This window comes from Tympanuchus pallidicinctus, unplaced genomic scaffold (genome assembly GCF_026119805.1).
Source record: "Tympanuchus pallidicinctus isolate F22 unplaced genomic scaffold, pur_lepc_1.0 scaffold15, whole genome shotgun sequence".
NCBI lineage: Eukaryota > Metazoa > Chordata > Aves > Galliformes > Phasianidae > Tympanuchus > Tympanuchus pallidicinctus.
The window spans coordinates 30,704,069-30,726,454 of NW_026294669.1; the positions used below are offsets into that span (position 1 = coordinate 30,704,069).

The window sequence follows — 22,386 nt, forward strand, 5'->3', positions numbered from 1 at the left end:
AAACTGACAGCAAAGAAAGCAATGCAAAGCTTTGGGGTGCAAAAGGAGCATGGCCAGCAAGTCGAAGGGGCTGATCCTCCCCCTTTATTCTGCCCTGGTGTGGCCACATCTAGAGTACTGTGTCCAGCTCTGCGCTCCCTGGTTCAAGAAAGAGAGGGATCTTCTAGAGAGAATCCAACAGAGGGCCACAGAGGTGATTAAGGGCCTGGAGTAACTCCCTTGCAAGGAAAAGCTGAGACTCCTTTCAAAACTTGAAGTTTATGAAAATAAAAAGTTGAAAAGCTGCTTCTTCTTCAAGGAAAATAGGGATATCTTACTTACCATGAAACTTTTACATCTGACAGTGAACAGGCTTTGTTTTCTGGGTTTAGAATGGTTGGATTAACTTCCAGGGCAGCATTCACTCTAATAACTGGTCTGGCCCTAAAAAGAAGACATCCTTTTGAACAGCATTCCGCACTGTGGTAGACAGTGCCCTTCCCACTAAACTGCAAAATGCACACTGAGAAAATAATTAGTGGAAGTTCAAGAATAATGAATAATCTTGGAGTTGATTAAGGAAAAAGAGAAAGATTTTCCATACTCTTTTACTACCATCAGAGTTGTGACATGGACAACCGTGTTAAGGAAAAGTCCTTCCTATTTTCAACAGACAAATATGGTATTTTCCCCAAATGACCAAGTCTTGGGGAGAATACTGGGACTGCACAGCGTAATAGCTAGCAGCAACCTCTTTCTTAGAGTCCAGAAAACTGTCAGTCAGAAAGCTTTAAAGACAATTTTGAATCGTCTCGTAACAACAGATACATTGAGAAGGATAAATAATAAGATTACAAATTTCTCCAGTAAAAACAGCAATACAACCTTTTCCTCCTCTCCTATCTTCAGTAGTCTAGAAGACAGAATGGCAGAATTTCAGACTTCACTAATCTTGCTTTGTTTTGTAACTAACAAATGCCAGTGAGCTTTCCTTCTTTATTTACTTTTGCTTTTGTAAAAGCACAGAGTAATACACACCTATACAAAACAGCTGTGTCAACACCAAAGGCTCCAACAATCAAGTCTAAGAAAAAAGGAGAAAAAAGGGAAATAATACACATTTATATATATATATTTTAATAGGCTGTTAGTTAGAGGTAGGGCTGCTATTAATCTAAAGTGACATGTAGAGCCAAGGACCTGGATATCCATTTTTGTCCACGTCTGTGGCTCCTTTCAGTGAGTACCCAAAGCTGGGTGGCATAGTACGAGCAGCCCACTGCCCTTCAAGAATCTGAGATGGGACTGCATTCAAACCAGTTGCTCTTCCATTGTAGATATAGACAAGTCCTCTCTTGTCCTCTCCACCGTATGGAGCAGCTACTGCAATATCTGTAAAACAAAAGAACAATCTTTAACATCTTTAATATTTATGCTGATGATCTGTAATTTCTGATCTTGTGATTTTGATCTATATCAATAGGAACAGAATGTAACAAGTCTTTAATTTTTATTTATTTATTTTTAAATTGTATGCTAGGATATCCTAAGAAGTTAGCAAGAGCATACCAAACTTTTATTTGGGTGTGGAGAGTAAGAGGAACAGTTCTGCAAATACTTATGCACTTCACTAACTCACAGATGGATCAGATGGATTTGGGATAGTTTTGAGTTTATTTAACACCCAAAATTAGTCACTGCTGGAAACAAATCAAAAAAGTAAGTAGAACTATTTGTCCATTTCATTAACATGCTCATGTTCCCCCAAAGGGTGTGGTATCTTAATAGTTGTGGAAGACTCTGAAATCAGCCTAAACAAATGTTAAATATTGAATTCCAATCTACTGGTATCAGGGCTTGGCCATTTACTTTATGGAGAATCTTCAGTTACGTCAGTTACATTCTCTCTTTAGTTTAATATGTTTGTGAGCACTTAACAGTTAACAATAAACAGTAATAAATGAAATGCTAATAATCAGACTCCACAGGAAATAATACCTCTAAAAGCAGCTTTAGAAGTGTACTGGCGACCTAAAGTAAATGTTTCCCCAGCAGGTTCAAAGCTTTGCTTAACATGCAAGTGTTTAAATACTTAACAAGATACAGGAGAGTAATTAAATGAGTCCCCATTCTTCTCCTGATTTTGAAAACATTTCTGAAGAGAACAAATACCTTACCATTTCATATTTTAAAACTCATCTTTACAAACTTTACACAAACAATAGAAATTTCAATCTTGAACCATACTGTGATGAAAAGCATTTTAATTAGCACTCCCAAAGTGGAACAGAACAATAAATGAATAAAGTAGATCTAATAGTGGCATACTAATTACACTTACAACAAGGAAGATTTTCGCTATGATTTTCTCACCTATATGTATTTCAGACTGAAATATGATGGAATGAAAGCATTGTCTGGATCATCTAATCAAGTGAACAGTTTTTGTTTTTTTTTTTCTTAGCTGTAACCTTTCCAATGTCTTTCATGAATAGGTGCAGAGATATTGAATCCTTGCACTAATTCTCTATACTACCACTGACTAAAAAAATTTAAGTATTAACTTTATCATATTAAATGGCATAAAGTATTTCGAGCTACCATACATGTGGTACCAAACTGGCACATTGCAAAAGGATTCTGAAGTTAGCATGCTCATACTCGGCCTAAAATCAGATTTTTATCCAATAATGGCTAAGTTAATTATGTAAATTGCTAAGTAAAATGCTAAAACAAATATTTATTTATGAAACGTGTTCTCCTAGAACCCTGAAAGCCTCTGACCCAAAACTATATAACTACTGGCTGTTGGTTTGTTGTCCACGCCCAAGTCAAAGTTACAAGAAGCACTGGCCAAAGGCTTAGGATTCCACACTTTTGGTCAGAGTGCACACCTACGCTCAGGAAACCCAGCTCTAGGTGCAGTTGGCTGTAGTTGTCACAAAACATTTTCAGCAGACTTTTCAATTAAAATATATATATTTTAAAATCTAGACTTTTCTCAGGAAAATCTTTTCTATTGAAACAGTTTTAACCAACTCTTGGAAACATTCTCCAGTCATCTTTGTGTTTCTGGAGAGAAAGATTGGCTTTAAGCAATGGAAACAGGTAAATTGTATTGAGGATGTCCAAACAAATTACAGTGGAGACTAAGATACTTAACCAAAATATCTACTGTACTTATCACCTAGAAAGAAATACACTTCCAGCATAACAACTAAAATAATCCATGCTGTAGTTTAAATGGTATAGTCTCTGCTCGATGCATACATGTAACTCCTGTTAGCATTCTTGGGAGTAGCATACAAGCATCGAAAGGAGTCTAGACCTTAGTGTCCAACATTCACTCATGGTTAGAATTCTTAATGTTTGCATGCAGAATCCAAACTTCATGTTGTCTAGATTTAATCTATAAACTTAAAATTCTGGTCAAAAATGATGTCCTACCATTAAAGCCATCCTGGTCTAGATCACCCAGGGGTGCAATAGCACTGCCAAATCTTGCAAATATCTCAAAACCATTCAGCTTTGCGATCTGAAACCCTCCAGAGGCTCTTTGAAGACAAATGGAAACTTGGCCGACCTCTTGAAGTTTCCCATCAGAACCTCGATCCATAAAGAGTGGGGCTCCAATAAACAAATCTGTGTAACTGAACCAAAGAGGGATAAGGTTCTTTTAATAACAGCATGAAAATCCAATTTGATTTTCTCAAGTATCCGTTAGCAGGAATAATTCAGCACTCAAGCCAGTGTTAACATGAAAGTTTCCCATCATTGAATTGCAACAGAAGGCAAATATTTATGGCAAAGGAAGCCATATAACAAACAATTTAACGCATTTAAAGCATGTGAATACACATGCATTTTTGTAAGTATATAAAAAACGAATCTAAACTTGACAAAATGTTGAAGTCTAGTGAAAAAGTCTATTGTATAGATACAATTCACCAAGTTAAACAAGATAAAAAAAGCATATTATAAGCGTTTTTTGTTTGTTTTTAAATCTTTGCAGAAATATTGGGTGGAAAGGGGGAAAAGGAGCCCACTTACTCGTCCCCATTGATATCTGTGGCAGCCACTGAATACCCAAAATAGGCAGCCATCTGGAAAACAAAATTCAAAACAAGTTTTTGAGTTCTAATGACATAAACACACAAGAAAGCTTGTGCAAAGCTTTTTAGAAGTGATATTAGGGAGATGATTATATATACCGTAAAAAAAAAAAAAAATCTCATTTTTGTCTTCAGTACTCTGTTAGAAGGTCAACTTGTGAGTTACCTTCCCCATTCTGCCTTTCATGATCCAGTACTCCTTCTCAGTTATCAAAATAGGCAGCATTTGCTCTACCCAGTTAAGATTGTTTTTCTCAGTTAAGTGTCTAAGAATCATAGAACCATTAAGATTGGAAAAGACCAAGATCATCTAATCCAAACATCAGCCCATCACCACGTCCATAAGTAGCATATCTACCCTTTTCTTGAAAAACTCCAGAGGCGGTGACTCCACCACTCCCCTGGAGAGCCTGTTCCATAAAACAAGAATAGTACCATCAAACAAGAAGAACAGTACCATAAAACAGGAACAGGCAGAACTTACAATTCCTACACACGTAAACATTTTTTTGGCACTGAAGCTAATAACATAGGGAATTTTACATAATCTAGTACCCAAAATAGTTTCTTAACGTATCATTTCTCATTAAAAACAGCCTCCCTGTCATCTACCACACTGAAGGAACATACCTGCTCTCCAGTGAAGTTGTACATGGAGGACATGTTTTTCCCATTGTAGATGGACACCTGCACGTGAGAAAAAACACATTATGGCAAAGCAACAACTTTAACCATTTCATTTATTATGAAATTAACTGCTTCAAATTTCCTACCATGCCTAGAGTTCTTGCTGCTCTTGGGACTCCTGATACAAAGTCTGAAATACAAAACAAGACACCCATATAACATTCAGTTTCCAAAGCAGAATGCCTTCTTTTGTACAGGGTAGCTCATTCCTAGTGCTTTATACGTTTTCCCTTGCACTTGATCATTTGTTCTACACCACTTATTTGAAAGTCCTGCACAGTGAATTACCATTTTTTACTGAAACAACTATCTTACCTTCTATGCCATCACCACTGAAGTCTCCAACAGCCACGGAATAACCTGATTAAGAGAAAAATCAGTAAATCACTTCAGGAACATTTTCAAGCCTTTCACCTCTCTAAACTTTTCACAAGTCTTGACGCACAAGTCTCTTGCTTCACATTGAAATATAATGAAACAATTTTTTGCCTCTGAGTAGATTAGATGATGAACAGTTACACAAGCAGACTGTAACTCATCAGCTTCTGCGTGAGAAGACAAATTCAGTGGGTGAATTTAACAAACTTTGTATACCAGGTCTTTTATGATGAGAAGTGTGCCAGGCAGTTATTTAGAATGAGTACCTGGGAAATGTCCACATTCACCCTTAATATTTTTCTGAATGCAGTTCAACATAGGTAAAGCTAAATGGTAACTTACTACTTGTCAAAGGCAATCTTCTCATTAGCCTTCTTTACAAACATGATTCTGTCCCATTTTTGCTTCGTTTTGATATGTTATTTAGAAACAACTACTTTTCTAAAACAAATAGCTACGTGAGTAACTTGCCAGGTAAATATCATACCTGATAAGTTGTATTAGGCCTAAATTACAGAGCACCAAAATGTACAGAAATAGTCCCGTTTATTTTGTGATCAGCTGGTTTTTGAGTCAAGATTATGGCAAGGTAACTAAGCTTCTTTCATACAGGCATTACAGCATTTTTGGCTCTCTTCTCATCTGCCAAAATTTAAATTCATACTGTGGTCTACAACTTAATAGAAAGAATAGCACAAGTGTGAATAGCACAAGAGCTTTCGTGTTTGTTTTGTTCGATTGTTTAAGTACAACAAGATTTACCTCCCTTTCAAACTACTTACCCAAGTAGCTGTCATCAAAAGCAGCACTAGCAGGTCTGGTTGCTAACTGGTCGTCATATTTTGTACTGTAGACTTTGGAGTCATATTTAGCCACAATCTCTGTCACTCGATCAGAAATGAGCTGGCCTAAAGATACAGAAAACAGCTTAAAACACATGTGCACGCATACAGTAAACAAGACAGATTTATGAGATAATTGCTTATAAAGCAGCAGCTCTTCCACAATACTGATCAGAAAACAGCCAACAGCAGCAACACCAGAAAGGATAAAAATGGGAATCTGGATCCTACTGCAGCAAACATTTATGCACATATTTAATCAAAAGCTCATGACGTGTTTTCACTGAAAATAGAAGCCACTCCTATATGTAAGGCAGGACTTGAACGAGACTGCTCAGTTAGGTAGAAGTAAGCATATGCTTGTGCTATTTCAGAGCTGAGTCATCCCGCTCTTGTCTCAATTCCATAGAATAAGAGCTTAGTATGGCAGTAAACAAGCTATTAACAAGCTAGTGCTTTACTGCCTTCTTCCTGTTCTCATTTCACTAGCCACTAGATGGTGACTTCATCACATTCCTTTCTTTGAGTTTAAAATTAGATTGTATTGCAAGACATTTTTTTCCAGGAGAGCACTGACTTCACATTTCCAGATGTGTATGCAGCACAGGGACAACTACTCTTCTAGCATCTCAGAACGTGGGGTAAAGGTATAGTTTTCAGAAGTATGCTATTGCTATCTCCTATTCAGAGCTGAGATTTTTCTTCAGTAGTAACAGAAGAGAATAAATAGTTCTAACAGATGAATTTGAATCTTTGCCAGAAAGCAATAAGATGAATATAGGTACATAATGTATATCGTATTCTGTCTGCAGCTGAATTTCAATCATTTCATTTGGTTTGGAGTTTTGAACATAGAACTAGAAAGAAGTCTCCTGTGATGCCAAGTCTACGTGTTGCCTGGCATTATGCAGAAAATCTTTTAAATATTTTGATATTTACATTATAAAATGAAGGCAACAGATGTTGGCAATTCTGCCCTGGTTGTAACAACCATCTTCCAAACTGAGGGCTGCAGGTAAATACTGCAAGACCCAGCAAACAACTACTCACTGAAGCCCACATTTACAAAATATGAATGAAAAGATGTTAAGAAAATTGAAGAGGTCATCCTATTCTGTAAGTTAAACAATGTATCTTACCTTGCCAGTAAAAACTGCCAGGTCCTCCAAGCAGGACTCTGTCTCCCTTGGGGGAAAAAGTAAAAAGGGGGAGGGGAGGTAATCTTCAAATTAATTATTTCTAGAGACCAAGAGAACACGTCCTGTATTCATGGGAATCAAATAACCACATGCAAATACATTGCATGTAAATAAACCACACGTAAATAAGTTGCAGCTTCACTGACCCCCCTCCACCCCACCCTACACATTTTTTGAAGGAATGATTGATTAATCCTAATTAAAAATGTATACACTGTAGAACACTAAGATAAACTAGAATATCACTTCAGTGACTTGCTTCTCTATAACATCTATCTAAAATTATCAGCGTCATTTTGCTTTTTGTTTTAGTAGAACTTCATATCCAAGTAAGGCAACAAATAAATTTGGGGGAGAGTATAAAGATTGCTACAAACCAATATGATTTTTGGCCAGTACCCAAAACTAGACTCATCTTCTGCCCCTCTTTTTTCTACAACTTCTTGTTAGTAATTCAGAAAAGCTGTAATGTAATTCCGCTAATCCATATTCCTTAGTAGAAATGCAGTCCACAAACCATTTTAAGCAACTTGAACCACATTAGCTATCCCAGTGCTGGGAATTTGCTCCATAAGTACTTTACTCAATCAGGCCATTGGCTTTGCTACATAACAAAGCCACTTATCCTCATTTTCATCTAAAAACTCCCACATTCACCTCTCAGAACAAAATAGGTCAGAGATTTGGAAACACCAGTCTTGCCAACTCAGCTAGTGGAGTCCAGCATTTGTTTTAACAGGAGCTAGAGTCTGCACAGTAGTCCTGAAGGGTACAGGCAAAATAAATGAATACTTCTAGGCCAGTATTTACACAGTCTGTGGAGCAGAAACAAGGGTATCTTCAGGCAAAGAACAAAGGAGTATTATGCAATATAAGGTTTGAAAAACCCAAACGATTGCCACATCGCAAATGGGTCTTACCAGGCCCAGATAATGCTAAACAATTTAAGTGATAAAAAAATGATGATAGAAGAACTATTGTTAGTTCTGAGATTTAGGCACAATGTTATTGTGAGCAGATTTAAAAAGTTATTCTGAATTTAAAATATAGGTATATTAAAGGGGAGGAGAATATACTATAGAAAAAAAATATAATAAAGAGGGCAAAAAAAGTCTATTTCTCCTAGTCACTGAGAAAAACAAAGCTCCATTCACAAGAATGCTGTCTGCAAGTTCCTTTCAGCAGTGAGTTACTTTTCCTCAACAAGTACCATTAGCCATGCACTAGTCCTTCCACAAAAAAGGGTCTGAAGACATTTTACCTGAGTACTAGCTGCAGCAGGGCTTCATAGCAGGAGGCTAGAAAACTGGATTATTTATTTTTGACATGACTCCTACAAGTGATAAGTGAGCTGTTATGAAGGTGTAGGGAGAAACGTGTTTACACTACTGGAATGATTTGAAGGGATTGTTGTTAGTTTACGAGGAGTTTATCGTTTGCTTTCTCTCCCCGGCTCGACCAGGAATGGTGGTTTACATGTAGTTTCATAGTGTCTCTGCTTGTACGCGGTCTGTATCGGGATGGTTGTTAAATAAGAACCATCTGCTGAGAAACAGGAACTAAGTAACAATCACATACCTTTGTAAAGTCAATACTAAATCCACCTTGACAAAATCCTTGCCCATCTGCATCAATAGTGGCTAAAGAACAGATATAGAAGGAAAAAAAAGAAAATCAAAGTAGTAAATCAGGTTGTTTTGTGGATTCTTCCCAACATTCTAGGTAACACTGCACTCCTGACCTTGAAGTTTGTAAACTTATTTCTCTTGAATTAGTATTTTCTCTTTGCAAACAACTCACCATCAAATGCTGTAATACGTTCAGGGCTGGCCTAACATGTATTCTAACCTTAGCATACTTTCCAGCCTATTTCAGTCTAAATAAGCAGCAACTGCATATTTCTTCTGGATTTAATCTTAAATTATCAAGAAAAAGACGTTCCTTGTTTTATTCAGGAAACCATGGAAAATATAGAACAAGGTTTGCTTTTCTTATGGCAAAAAATTAAAATTGAAATGTAAATAACGATAGGATATTTGAAGTATTACTCAAAAGAAAAGTTGCATACCTGGCTGAAAAAATCCCCACACACTGAGACTCATTTACAGCTGGCTTAATCTTATGACTACATAGCTCCAGAACAGAAATGCAGACACTCATCTAGAATCGTGACTAACTGAAATTCATACTTTCTTAATTAACCTCTTTTCCTGTTGGACCACAATGGATTTCAACCCTGCCTTTCACTAATGACTTGGGGAAAAAAAAATAAAAACAAAACTTAATGCAAGTGCTCAACCTTCAGACTTGCATAGTAGGAAAAGAAAAAGAAAAAGAAAAAGAAAAATAGGGTTATAAGCTTTTGAACTGTATATCAACTCAACTACACAGTAAGGATGCAAAGCATTTGGAGAGTAAGACTCAGCATTGAACAATGAAAGTAATTAAAACTGTGTCATCATGTATATACACATTCATGGAAATCTGAAGCTTCCTCTGCACAATTTTGTGCAAGTGAGCTTTTTCTTTAAGCTGCATGAATAATTAAGCTTCAGAAATGTCTAGAGATGGTCGACAAGTGCCAGATGTGCTGTCCTAATATTATGCCAATCAGACAGCTGTGAAGAGCATAAAGTAAAATATTATTATGATTACTGCACTGGCTACAGAGGAACATCCACATCTCAAGAGGAAGAAAAAAGGGCTTAGTTTCAACGTGAGAGCCATTGCTAGTGAAGTGGTCAATAAGAAGTCTGGCATCTTCTGGTTCCAATTACATTTGAATCAAAGACTTTCCTCTGACCTACAGTGGAGAAATAAGGTCTGGACCCTGATCATCAGTTGGAGAAGAATCCAGATATCTAAATGTAGTTTAGTTTATTTCAAATTGCTATAAGGGGGAAATACCTGTAAAACTTCTTTCTTCAGATATACACAGAACGTAACGAGAAAAATTCCTAACACAAGCACAACAAATCACTTACTTGACCTGCAGGGTGCATATTCCACAGATTTGGATCCAGTGAGCAGGTAACAAGTTCCCACAGGCTCTCGCTCTTGTTTTGTTTCAGTTCTCCAGTGATACAATGGGGCACAAGCCTAAGGAAGAAGACAGCAGTGAGAAAAAAATCTCCTTTTCAAAATGCTGGGAGGTGCAGACTAGAAGCACTAACACTATGGAATTGCCTTATTTTTTATTTTTTATTTTTTTTTTTAAACAGAATAGAAACCAAAGACATTTTGACAGATGCACCATGGATTATTGGAGATTTTGTTCGAGCGGAAATATTTATATTTTTACAAGGAGCTGACTTAAAGCCAAACATTTAGAAATAGTATTTTCTTCAAGCAACATTTGTAAGGAGTTCTTTGAGAATTCAAAACACATTTTAACTTCAGAAAATGAATTCTACTACTCTTCTCAAAGCCAGAGAAAATTGCTACAACCTTTGTTGATGAATACTTTAAAATTCTGAAAAAGACAAATCAAGCTGATTAGTGAAGTATCATTTAAATTCTGAGTCATTAAGATCCTTCTGTATCTTTTCTACTACAATACAGCAGTACTGAAGCATCTGAAAAGCAACAAAAACTTACCAAAATCTTATCATTTTTGGATCTCACAGATGCTCCAAACCACTGATGAGACTTAAATTCCAGTGGATCATCAGGAGCAAAATCTCTGTTGCCTACAAAGAAAATGAGGAAGAAGCATAATTTCATGGTGAACTGTTACAGTAAAAATTTAAAATGTTAGGTCACTGATTTTGCCACACCCAGAAAAAAGCAGAAAACAGTAACACTGGAAGACATCATCCTTCTAGCAAAATAAGATTTCAAAATGACTTATTGATATTTATTTTTATAATCTAGGCAAAATGCAGCTATTTTTAGTATTGTAAGCATGCAACAGTTAGAGAATCTTTGACAGGAACACAGTAAATATCTCATAGTTCAGATATTTGATTTTCAAGTCAGATTACAGCACTGGTCAAGAATCAATGCCAAAGCTAAGTTAAGAATGTGCTTCTAGAAGAAACATTATCCTGATAAAGTTACGTTAATCTTCCCATTGGCTGGAGTCAGGACAGAAATTCATCTATTATTCTGTTGAGTGTTAACATGTCTATTCTGAATGTGACTGCAGCACACAAAGGCAGCAATCAGCATTCTTACAAGTTGTGAGGCAGACAGTAATAGAAATGGTAATGAATTTGCTCATAGAGAGGAATAATTTCAGTTTGCTCTGTTCAGTGAAGTTTGGTAGGTGCAACTTAGCGAGTGGTGTTTTGCACTGTTACCAATATAAGAAGTCTTTAAAATGTTTCATATTTCTTATGTGCTTTCAATGGAAAAAGTAGAAACTTTCCCAGCCTCTTGAGAAAATGATTGTAACACTCTGAATTGTTATTATTTTTTAAAACGTTGCCCAAATTGCTGGTTTGCAGTGCCTAAAAGCCAAAGATTCCAAGAGTTCACCAGCCCTACATCACTTCCACAGACCGGAGGGGAACCCCAAGCCCAACCTTGTTATGAATCAGAAGCTCTAGTGCTCTAGACCTGTGACCACTTGAATCACAACTTCCTTGCAAGTCAGACACCTCAGAAGACATGCTTTGTCTTGAGAGGCTGTGTCACTTCCATTAGGAAAATCCCACGAAAAGTACAGTAAGAGCAGTTCTTATCTTCAATCGGCCAAAACAAGCCAAGACCTGGACTACTCTCATTTTGCTCTATTATCAGAACTACACAGAAGTCAGGGCCAAGCACATAACATCACAGAGAACTATTGCGTCGTGTTTTCTTTTTTTCCTAATTTCAAAGGTAATGAGAAGATGAAGAGAAAAGAAGAAAACCTTCTGTCCTCCTCTCCTTCACTTTCTTACTGAAAAGGTGCTCTAGACAGGGAGGGCCTGATGATTAAGCATATCTGCACAAATATACACACACTGTATACTGTCACAAGATGCTCAGACAAATGTAGTTTGAAGGTCTGCATGTCACCTCCTCACAAAAAAAAGACCTAAAGACTGCACAAATTATTTTCAAATACGGAATGTCTTGAGCACACATAGAAAGTCTCTGTTTTGCTGTATCTTACTCTTTCCTCGCCTTTAACTCATGAAAAAATGTGGACAGTTTTGCTAAAGGATGCAGCTGCTCCCAGAAGGAGTAGAAGTTTCCATGTGATGCTATCCATACGTTCCTGCTGCCAACCTTTGTCATAGCCCTACTCCCTTCCGGCCACATACACAGAAGGAGCCCTATAGAAAAAAAGAAGGTAGATCAGGGCCAAACCCTGCTAACTGCAAGGAGAGGGAGGCAGTGCTGACCTCCTGGGGAGAAGGCAGGGATACAGGGCTGGGATCTAAATCCTTTCTGGCAGCATTATTGGTTTAAACTGGGTTTATTCTCATTCTAACACCACACCCAAGGTTACACAGCCTAAAGACAGATCTGGCTTCTACCCTCTGTTTGTCTAGCTACTCTCAAATACAAAGCCACCTCTCAGTTTTACTTGCCAAACAAAGCACTATGCTTTAAAGAATATTAATCTTGTTGGGAACAATTACTTTATGGAGTTTTATGCCTTTGTCTGCTCTTGGATATTTATGCAGCACTACCTATTTATGACTACAATGGAAAGTAGTATAACAGTTTTATACTGTAAAGTGGAATCCTATCCTAAATCTTATAAAAAAGTGGAGGATATAGAGACTTCCACTGTAAGCTTCAAGCACTAGACAATAAGTAGAAGTAATGACCTTGTCAGAATAGCAGGTAAGCCGCCATAGAGGGTTATCAGCAAGCTGATTTTACTGTACACATAAAGGAATTTATTTCCCTCCAGTTTCAGTTGAATGCATCAGCTAAGACATAATGAGGTGATAAAAAAAGACAGATTATTGCTTAGTGGTGCCATCCATCCACAGACTATAGTGATAGCACTGGAAAGATGGGAAGCAATTGTTCATCCAGCACACGCTGCCAGAACAACAGCTCTCTGCCTTTTCCCATTGTATTCCTGAGCTACAGAAGCTCCAGGGCTGCCCACACCAAGGAAGAGGCAACATCCAGGATGGCAGCAATAAACAACTCTTCCTCTTCAGGCTTTCAGTGAAGACATTTTTTTCTACAGTATTTAAAAGGCCGTAATTCTGCTTTACATTAAGGATAATATTAGAAAAATGTCATCAAAATAAAACTGAAAGATGAGCAACAAGGCTTTGAGATACAGTCAGAAGCTGGCACAACCCCAAGTCAATTATGTTTCAAGTAACATGACATCAGAAGCCAGCATCATGATCTCTGAAAGATTAAAAAAAAAAAAAACACACCTGGAAGTTCATATAAAAGAAAAACTAAAAAAAAATCCATAGCACATACAGTAAAAACTGCTCCTTTAGACACCTTAGCTAATGTCAGTGCCCATGCACATAATATAAAACACCTGATTCAAGGATAAAATGCCTCAGAGTGAGTTAATCCTGTATTCAGTGCTTCACTAAGTGAAGGCATTCTTTCCAAAGAGAAGAATGTTCGGCTGGGCCTAAGTTTGTTAGAACACAAAAATCTAAAATCTAGTGGGAAAAAACCTAAATTAAGTGAAAATAAAAAATCTAAATCAAACGAAAAATAATTTGGAGGCACAGACTTTTGACATAAACTGTGAATGTTAAAATACAGGCCTACTCTTAACTCTCCTTAAAGAGGAAAAGTTACTTTTATTTGTCCACCCACTTCCCCTAAAAATTCCCCATAGGAAGCAAACCACAGAGAAGTAGATCATGATTCTTTCTCCCAGCTTTAGTTTTCCCAAAGAAATACCAATTTTATGAGGAAATCCAGAAAACACCTTGCCATCAAAAATTCCCTTGCTTTGAATAAGAAACCATTTGTGTTTCTGTTCTTGACTGGGGAAAACAAACATAAAGAACACGTGAGTCTTCATTGGAGCAAATCAAAGTTAAATAAGGTTTATTAGCTTTACTGTGAAGCTAACTGACATTGAGACGGACTTTGATGTTTGTGTATTAGTAGAAATCAAGGGCCTGGTTTTGTTATTGTTTTATCATTGCAAAAGTTTTCAGTGGGGAGGAGAGAAGGGAGAGGGAAGAGAGCAGAGAAAAAAAAGCCTCCCTCTGTTAAAAACAGGAGCTGCTTTAAACAAAGCAAACTAATACAGATAGGATTTAGACATACAGGGATTTATAAATCCAAGCCAGTGTTTTGATGTAACATAGTTGCCTTTACTGCTGTGACAGTTGTCATAGCCACTGATGTTTTGCTTCTATTTCTCATGTCCTTTGGAGTATCTGAAGAAAGCCTTATTAGTGCCTTCACACCAGTGCTGTATAATGTAAACCAGGCATTCAAGCAAATATGCCAACTAATAGAAACTGGATTCTGACTTTTTTTTTTTTTTTTTTTTTACTTCCAATTTCTTCTACAAAAGCTATTTTTTTTAGATTAAAACACAGCCATTCCAGGGACTCCTCCATCATGGCTCATTAATTCCAAGACTGTGTCATTTGACTGTAGGGTTGTATCTGAGAAGACAACTTATGCTGTGGTTTTTCCCTTTGCTCCTTCCCATTGTAGTAGGCATCATATGATGATTTCACATGTCTTTTTCAGTATGGATAAAAGGCTGCCATGGCAAGCCAACAGTGCTTTGTCTCATAAAATTCCCTCCTTGGGGAGGGGGTGTGAGATGGCAGTGATGGTCAAGGTCAGGAAAATTCCACACATGAGTGCTCCTGGACAGAGGAGCATCATCACTTCACTAGATTACATAAGATTCAAAATTGTCAACTTCAATACATGTAATTACAATTTGTGAAAAACAACGTGAAGGGATGCTAACTAGAATTAATAGTCTAAATCATCTTCCAAAAGAAAATAAAAAGATCAAAAGCTTTTTCAAAGCTGATTTGCTTTTGGCTATCAGCTTTGGGTAGCTGCTGCCTTCTATTTCCCAATGCAAAAGTTACCAGTTATAAAGATAGTACTATAAAGTGACAGGAGCTGTCTCTAACTTGTAGCCTCTCTGGTTTTTGTATAGTAATGACAGAACTGCACTCATCCATTTACTCTTGCTCTGGAGTGCCAGTCTGAACTGAGACAACCGTGAGACAAGAAGCAGTGAACTGAAGAAGCCTGGCTCAGTATCAGCATGCTATAAGCACTCACGAAGTTGTGAACCTTAAATAGCCACCCAATTCACCATATTTCTGTCAAAATAAACTTCTTTGTAACAAACCCAAAGTAAAGGATGTTGCCAGTTCTAGGTAAAAGGAAACACAATACAGCTAGCCAGAAGAAAAACCTTATAAAACACACCAGCGTACTATTATCATAAGCCAGAATTTGACACAGCAGAAAGCCAGCTATCTGACATCTAAAACCTCAGAGATTTCACCCCTAGTTGCAGGCAAGAAGGAGCAAGTCCAAGTTTAACTTCACCTGAAAGTCCCGATGCCGTGAGGCAGCTGATGACTCACAGGGTTTAGCAACAGTGCTTTGATACTGGCTCAGGATACAGAGGAACACAGAGATTCCCACTACTCCCCTTCCCTCTCCTGAGCTATGAATCCTGTTTCTCTCTCTGGGCAGAGCTGGAACAACCAGATCTTTTCCTTTGCCTACTATAACTAAGAGCCTTTTTTTTTTTTTTTTTTTTTTTTTTCCAGCTTGTCATACAGTTGGGATCCAGCTACCCAAACACAGAGCCAACAGCATTCATTCAGGAGTCTACCTAATCATGAAAGCATGAGCATTTTTCCACCCTCAGCTGTAATAACCAGCGGAGGAGGTTTTATATATTCTACCTCCCTCTTTTGTATTCACAGAGGTACTCAAAGCCCAAGGCTGACTTCAGTCATCCCAGCACATGATAAGGATAACAACTGAACTTCAATGAGACTGATGTAATCATAGAGGCAGCAAGATAAAAATCAGTCCATTCTACTACAAATGAATGTTCTTCACAAGATTTACTGGTTTGCTCTTGACTAAATCAATAGTGAAATCCCTGCACAAAGTGCACCTTAATCCCACTGAACCAATCTCCTACAAATGAAAAGTATTTGCAAAGGCATGCTATTTCCACAGGATCCTTACCTATCCCCTTGTTCTTTATTCTTTCCCACTCATTCCACAGGTGGAAAAGAACTTGTTGTGAATAACTGACTCATTTGTGCAGATGATCAAAACCTCAAAATACAAGCTCATGACACCCACGCAACTCATAACTTCCCTACATCAGCAGATCTTAAACTGTGCAATACTACAGAATAAAGCTGCACCAGGCAGTTAAAATATCCACTTCAAACTAAATAGGTCACAGATAGATACAGCTATGCCAAACTGGTGGTTTAAGCTTGCGCACAAAGACTCCTATTGTCTACAATCACCCACTTGGGAATGGAAAGAAACAGAATGAAAAACAAAACAAAACAACACACAAGTGGGGAACATAAGGAAGAATTGGGAGGTTTTACTCTAATTTTCCTTCTCAAAAGCTTTTTTCCCCCCCATCTTTTAGCATTGGTCAAAATAAACAGTTTTCAGAGAATTTCATCCAAAAATAATTAAGAGTAAGTCATTCATTTGAAACAACTCCGGTGTGTCAAAAACATGGAAAGCTGTAGAGAGGAAGAACAAAACAACTGTCAAAGGGCAAAACTGTAGGCAGGCAGAGGCTACTTGAAGTTATTTCTCCAGAGTAGTAAGAGCACAACACACAGAGCTGAACAGGACTTCAGCACTGGAGATGCTTTTTGTTTTAAGCACTCAACCATTTCTTTAAGACTCCCTAATATTGCATTTTGAGATTTAACACAACAATAGGAAAAGCTTTCCACCAAAAGAAGGAATGAAAATTAAGCATTGCATCAATCTGTCATGCCAAGCATATCAGAAGAGCACAACAATGCATTATCTGAGCAGCCAGTGCTGTCTGTACTAAAAACAAAATCTGTTCAAGAAATCTGTAACTCATTAGCATAGAGGTTCAAAGTTGCTTGATGAGCATATTTTCCTTTGTAACAGTTTGTAGAACTGTCTGCATTTCTGCATTTCATCAGATTATTCTACGCTGAAGCTCTTGAAACAGTATGAGCACCGCACTTCTTCTTTAGGCTGCCATAACGAGCTGCACTTTCAAGCATCCTGTTCTGGAGCCAGTACATCTCCCAGTTATAGCTCTGATTAAAAACTTAACATCATCACAAAACTATTTTGTTAGTATTTTGTTAAAAGACATGGGAGTACGAAGAAGTGCTACTTCTACCAAATCAGTTCCCAATATTCTAGACAGATACAGAGCTAGGGCTCCAAGACAGAAATAAAATAAAATTATGAAGAAAACTGTTTCCTTTTGGATAGTAAGTACACAGGAAACTCATTTGGTTTACATTAATTTGCTACATATTGCTCACACGTGTACAGTTCCATTAATTCCAGCTGGTTACATGGGTCTCTGAAGAATTCTTTTGTCAGAACAAAAGTTCAGAATGCACCCACTCTCTAAAATCCTTCGACAAATAATCACAGAACAGTGTGGGTAGAAGGGGACCCTAAAGACGCCAGTTCCAACCTCCTACCATGAGCATGGATGCCTCCCACCAGTCCAGCTTGGCCAAAGCCCCAACCAAGACTGTGGGAAGGCAGAGAGGTGCATCTTTAAAACAAGTGGGTTTGGACTTCTCAGAACTGGTCAGTAATAGAAAAGAGGACTGTTATATTAAGTGCATTCCTTTTGCAGTGAACCCACCAGGAACATGCATTTTCCTGAGAAGAGCTGCTAAGTAAAAAGACAAAACCAAATTTAAAAGAGAGGAACCACCTCTCCAGTCAGTTCTGTAGAGAATTAGCACTAGGACTCACACGCCCTGCAAAATTAATCATACTAAGAATGCCTCAGCTAAATAGGAATAAAATACAAATTAAAAGAAATAATTAAAAAAAAAAACTCATCAACGAAATAACAGATGTGAAATGTGAGTGTAAAATATGTAACACCTAGCAAAGAAAATGATCTGATAATATCATTTGTTAGACAAAACTGTGGCAACTTTGAATGATATGCTACCTTAATATAAGTTAATACCAGCTGCTCATTCAGAAGAAATACAATCTCCTACACATTGAAACTCTGAAAGTTGACAAAGACAGAAAGAAAAAAAAACCAAGCAATTACTTTACATAACAGTTCAATTGAATTTGTGATGAAACTGTGGCAAATGCAATAAGAAGTCAAAATACAGAAGAACACAATGACAAGAAACTTCAGTTTTGTGACAGTGGCATGTTTAGCTACTGAATCAGCAAGAAAAACTGGAACCAGCACAGAAATTCAGTTCTTACTCAAAACTTTTTAGCAAGGTCTATTTCTAGCAGCAGGATAACCTGTTAGAGACACAGGCACTGAATCATATTTCAGTTTTCCATCAGATGAACAAACTCGTACGTGTGAGGAAGCTTGCCTGAGTGGTTGGTTTCTTTTTAATTTTACTTCTAAGCGTAAAAAATCTGCCTGAAATGTTTGTCCAATAATATTGCCCCTCCAAAGAGGAAAAAAAGTATTCCAACATTCTGGCTACATACACAAAAACACATGAAGCACAGCCATATGTACCTCGAATCTGGGGGCATGTTCTACCACACATTTGTTATGCAATTTTCACATAGTCATAACGACGTTAAATCAAAGCCAACTGATGTCAGTGCTAAAACTCTCAGAAGCCCCACAGCGAAGCATCTTTACATTTGGGAAGTGTTAATGTGTGATATAAATATTTTGCCTTCCAAAGCCACCATGTATACCAGAATGTCAAAAGCAATTAGTGTAATGTGCACACAGAAACACACGCACACAGGCACACATGTAGAACATGCTCTCACCGTGCAGGGAGTTCTGGGACACCTAGGCAAAGGAGATCCTCCATCCCCTTCACAACTCTATCGCTCCTTTAAGTGAGAAAACATCCTACATACAACAGCAAAAGAAGAACTTTTTCTGCCCAGCAGCTTAAAAATCATAATATATTTTTAACAAGGAATTTTCTGTTACATATTCAGATGAAAACATACATATATGTATATTGACTCATTTTCAGCATGAGAAATAGATAAGCTCCATGAATGGACTCCTCCTGTGAGGCACCCAGCTATCTCCCCTAAAAGTAGTTATGCACAGGAAGGAGGAAAACAAGCAAGACTGCAGGAGTAGGGACTTAGCTGACTAAGCATCAGCTCAACTGGTTACTGCTGTTCCCCAGAGGAGCTGAGGGTGGGTGACCAGCACAGCTAGCAGAAAGCAAACACTTGAAGAAACCCTTCACAGATCAATATCAAAGATGCAGTACCTTCTTGCTACAGCTACATACCATAGGACAAATGCAACAGCTGTAAGTGTCCAAACTGCTGTGCTAAGAACCACATCACCAAAAGCAAGTGACAGAAAATAAAACACATTTCTATTCAAGCACTGATATGCAACTGAGCTCAGTGTAGCCTTCGTACAGACACAGAAGAAAAAAGATATCATAGCTTGAGGTAAATATTAATAAAGTACAAATAAAAATAAGGTACAAATTTACAAGGAAAAGAAAATGAGGGGGGGGGAAAAAGCGCCTCCCTTGCTTTACCTCTATCATCCACTACTTGTGATACAACCTGAAAGTCAGTGGGCATAGAAAACCTCATGCAGAATATGACTTGCTCTTTGCTGGGCTGCACTGCTAGCAGGGACATGGCCTCTTCTATCATGCTGTGCATGCGATGCAGTGACTCGGTCTGGCCCAGGCCTGCTGGCTGTGCCATCTGGCACAGGGGCCAGGAGGCACGAGCAGGGCCATGCCTTAGAGCGGGCAGTTCTGATCATGCCAGTCCTTGTGCAGACCTTGTGCAGCCACAGACAGGAGGACAGAGATGCAGAGAAGCCATGTATACGAACGCCCGTGTTATTTTCAAAGGGCAGGTTTCTTACTGGCTGTAAGCAATTAGAGAACTCTGAAGAAACCCAGCTAATGAATTACACAGAAGGTGTGCTACTTTCCCTATTAACAAAACAGCTAAATAATCTAAAATAAATCTACTTTGTGTTTCCAGAGCTAAGCAATGCCTCTGCAATTACAAACCACAATACACAAATATTGAAGGAGTGATGGATGAGCTTGAATCCTTGCAGAGACTGCATTTAGCTATCTATAAAAAACCCCTTCCCATTAGCACTGTACATTAATGGTCACATAATCTTCAGCTGCTTTTTTCCTGTGAGTAGCATCATAAGCCTCCCCTGACTCCCAGTGCTACACTGTGAGTTACAGGCAAGCAGGAGTGAAGGATTGCACTGTGCTGGCATTAGATTTTGTCATTCTAATGTAGGAAATCAACCATTGTCTTACAGACAAAGAAAAAGACAATTTATTTTGTTTCAGAGCATTGATTATTTTATTACACTGAAATACAATTGCCCTTTTCACCCAGAGAATAATTGACAAATGCATTATTTCCCAATTCACTGCCACAAGGCTGGAATGAGTTAAAACATGCCTGTCATGAATCCTCTTAAGCCACTATGACCTGCTTGTTCTACTGCTACATCTCAAACGATTACCTTGTCCATTACCTAAATGGTAGATTATAAGCAAAATGCTGCTCATTTGCTCAGTAGCATATATCTTAAGCACAGCCATCAAGCAAAGCAGTGAGGCCTTTCTATCTGTTTATTGTGCCTGGCTTATGGGTGAGTCCACAGCAGTTCTCATTTGAGGACACATCTGGAACCTAACCCAAGAGACTCATCTTTCCCTAAGAGATGCACTTCAGCTATTATATTACTGGAGAATATTATTTAGAGATATATTTGAGACAAATTATTCTTTAAAAGAAAAAAATTTTCTTAGTCATCTGAAAGAAAGCTTTCTGTAGACTGCTGCAGACAGATACCAGCTTGCATTTTGCGTGCATCACTATTTGCATCTCTTCTGTTTGTACATTTTACGTGCAAGAAGCTGATAACATGTCAGTTTTCAGAAATATATATAAACACATCTGAGAACTCTCAACATCAGCAGCATTCTGTGCTATATCTTGACAATGGGATTGAGCAAAAAGTCTCCTCAGTGCATTTGTACCTGATCTACAAAAGCTGAATAAACTTTACAGCTTTTGGACTGACAAGTCACAGCAGCGAAGGCTAAAATGAATTATACCCTACCAGACTTCAAAGCACAGGTGTTTCCTCCTCCATACCAGGCAGGTCTTGCTAATGCATTCGCAGGGCACACACAGGTTTTTCCACTGGCCTGAAACAGGCTGCTGAAAACAGGACTCAGCACTGAATGGCGCAAGCAGAAAAGCACTCACGGTGCATTCTCACATGACCTGCCACAGCTTGTGGCAATCAGTGTGTGTACTAGAGCATGAGGGCTGAGTGAGATGTTTTATGTCAGCGTTGCTGCTGCTCAGCTCTGATACACTTCAGAGACGGGTAAGCAATGCCTCTGACCTGAGGCATCCTGAGAACTCCTATTAGGAATGTCACACGTTACAAAGCTACACCCAAGAAGAAAAGTAAGAAAAGGTGTTTTTTCCACAGTCTAAAGCTTATATTCCCAGTTTCAGACTAAGCTTCTGAGTATTTCCTCATACACCACCTACTCTGCTATGAAATAAGGATAATAGCAATCCCTATATGCCCAGGAACACGGCAGAGCCCCTTCCCCTGCAGCAAACTGCACGTTACCTGTGGAGTCGAAGATGATGGGCTGGCAGTTCCTGTTGGAATTCCAGTTACATTGCAGCACCTGGCCCCCTTCTACCACGTTGTGCTGGGAGGTGTTTGCTTTTGGAGCTCCCACCAGAAGAAATATCCTGCAGTAAAATGAAGAAATAAAAGTCTCAAAACTTCAGGCACAGACACTGCTACTTCATGACATGCTAACAGTTCATGGATTTGAATGGATAAAGCTTTTGCATTAAGTTTAAAGCCAAAACTACTTCAGATGTCAGAGGAATTGATACCGGGCTTGGCTCCCTCCTTTCCGCAAGCAAAAGCAGGCAAACTAATTTTGACTTAAGAGACAAAAGAAGATGAAGAATGACATATTCTGACTTGCTTGAAAGGATATTTAAATGAGATAAACACCTCTTATATTCTTTTCTCCCCCTTTCATAAAA

General features: G+C 38.1%; 1 protein-coding gene across 2 annotated transcripts in view; it reads right to left on the reverse strand.

Moving 5' to 3' along the window:
• The window catches only part of ITGAV (integrin subunit alpha V), a 45,365-nt gene that overhangs the window by 20,009 nt on the left and 2,970 nt on the right, over window positions 1–22,386 (reverse strand). For both annotated transcript variants that reach the window (XM_052675592.1, XM_052675591.1), the window contains exons 2-15: window positions 21,953–22,080; window positions 10,795–10,886; window positions 10,182–10,296; window positions 8,776–8,837; window positions 7,138–7,183; window positions 5,939–6,064; window positions 5,094–5,138; window positions 4,865–4,908; window positions 4,722–4,778; window positions 4,030–4,082; window positions 3,427–3,629; window positions 1,180–1,371; window positions 1,018–1,063; window positions 322–423 (exon numbers count right to left, since the gene is read on the reverse strand). In XM_052675592.1, coding sequence (XP_052531552.1) covers window positions 322–423; window positions 1,018–1,063; window positions 1,180–1,371; window positions 3,427–3,629; window positions 4,030–4,082; window positions 4,722–4,778; window positions 4,865–4,908; window positions 5,094–5,138; window positions 5,939–6,064; window positions 7,138–7,183; window positions 8,776–8,837; window positions 10,182–10,296; window positions 10,795–10,886; window positions 21,953–22,080 — 1,311 coding nt within the window. The remainder of the gene's footprint in view (window positions 1–321; window positions 424–1,017; window positions 1,064–1,179; window positions 1,372–3,426; window positions 3,630–4,029; window positions 4,083–4,721; window positions 4,779–4,864; window positions 4,909–5,093; window positions 5,139–5,938; window positions 6,065–7,137; window positions 7,184–8,775; window positions 8,838–10,181; window positions 10,297–10,794; window positions 10,887–21,952; window positions 22,081–22,386) is intronic.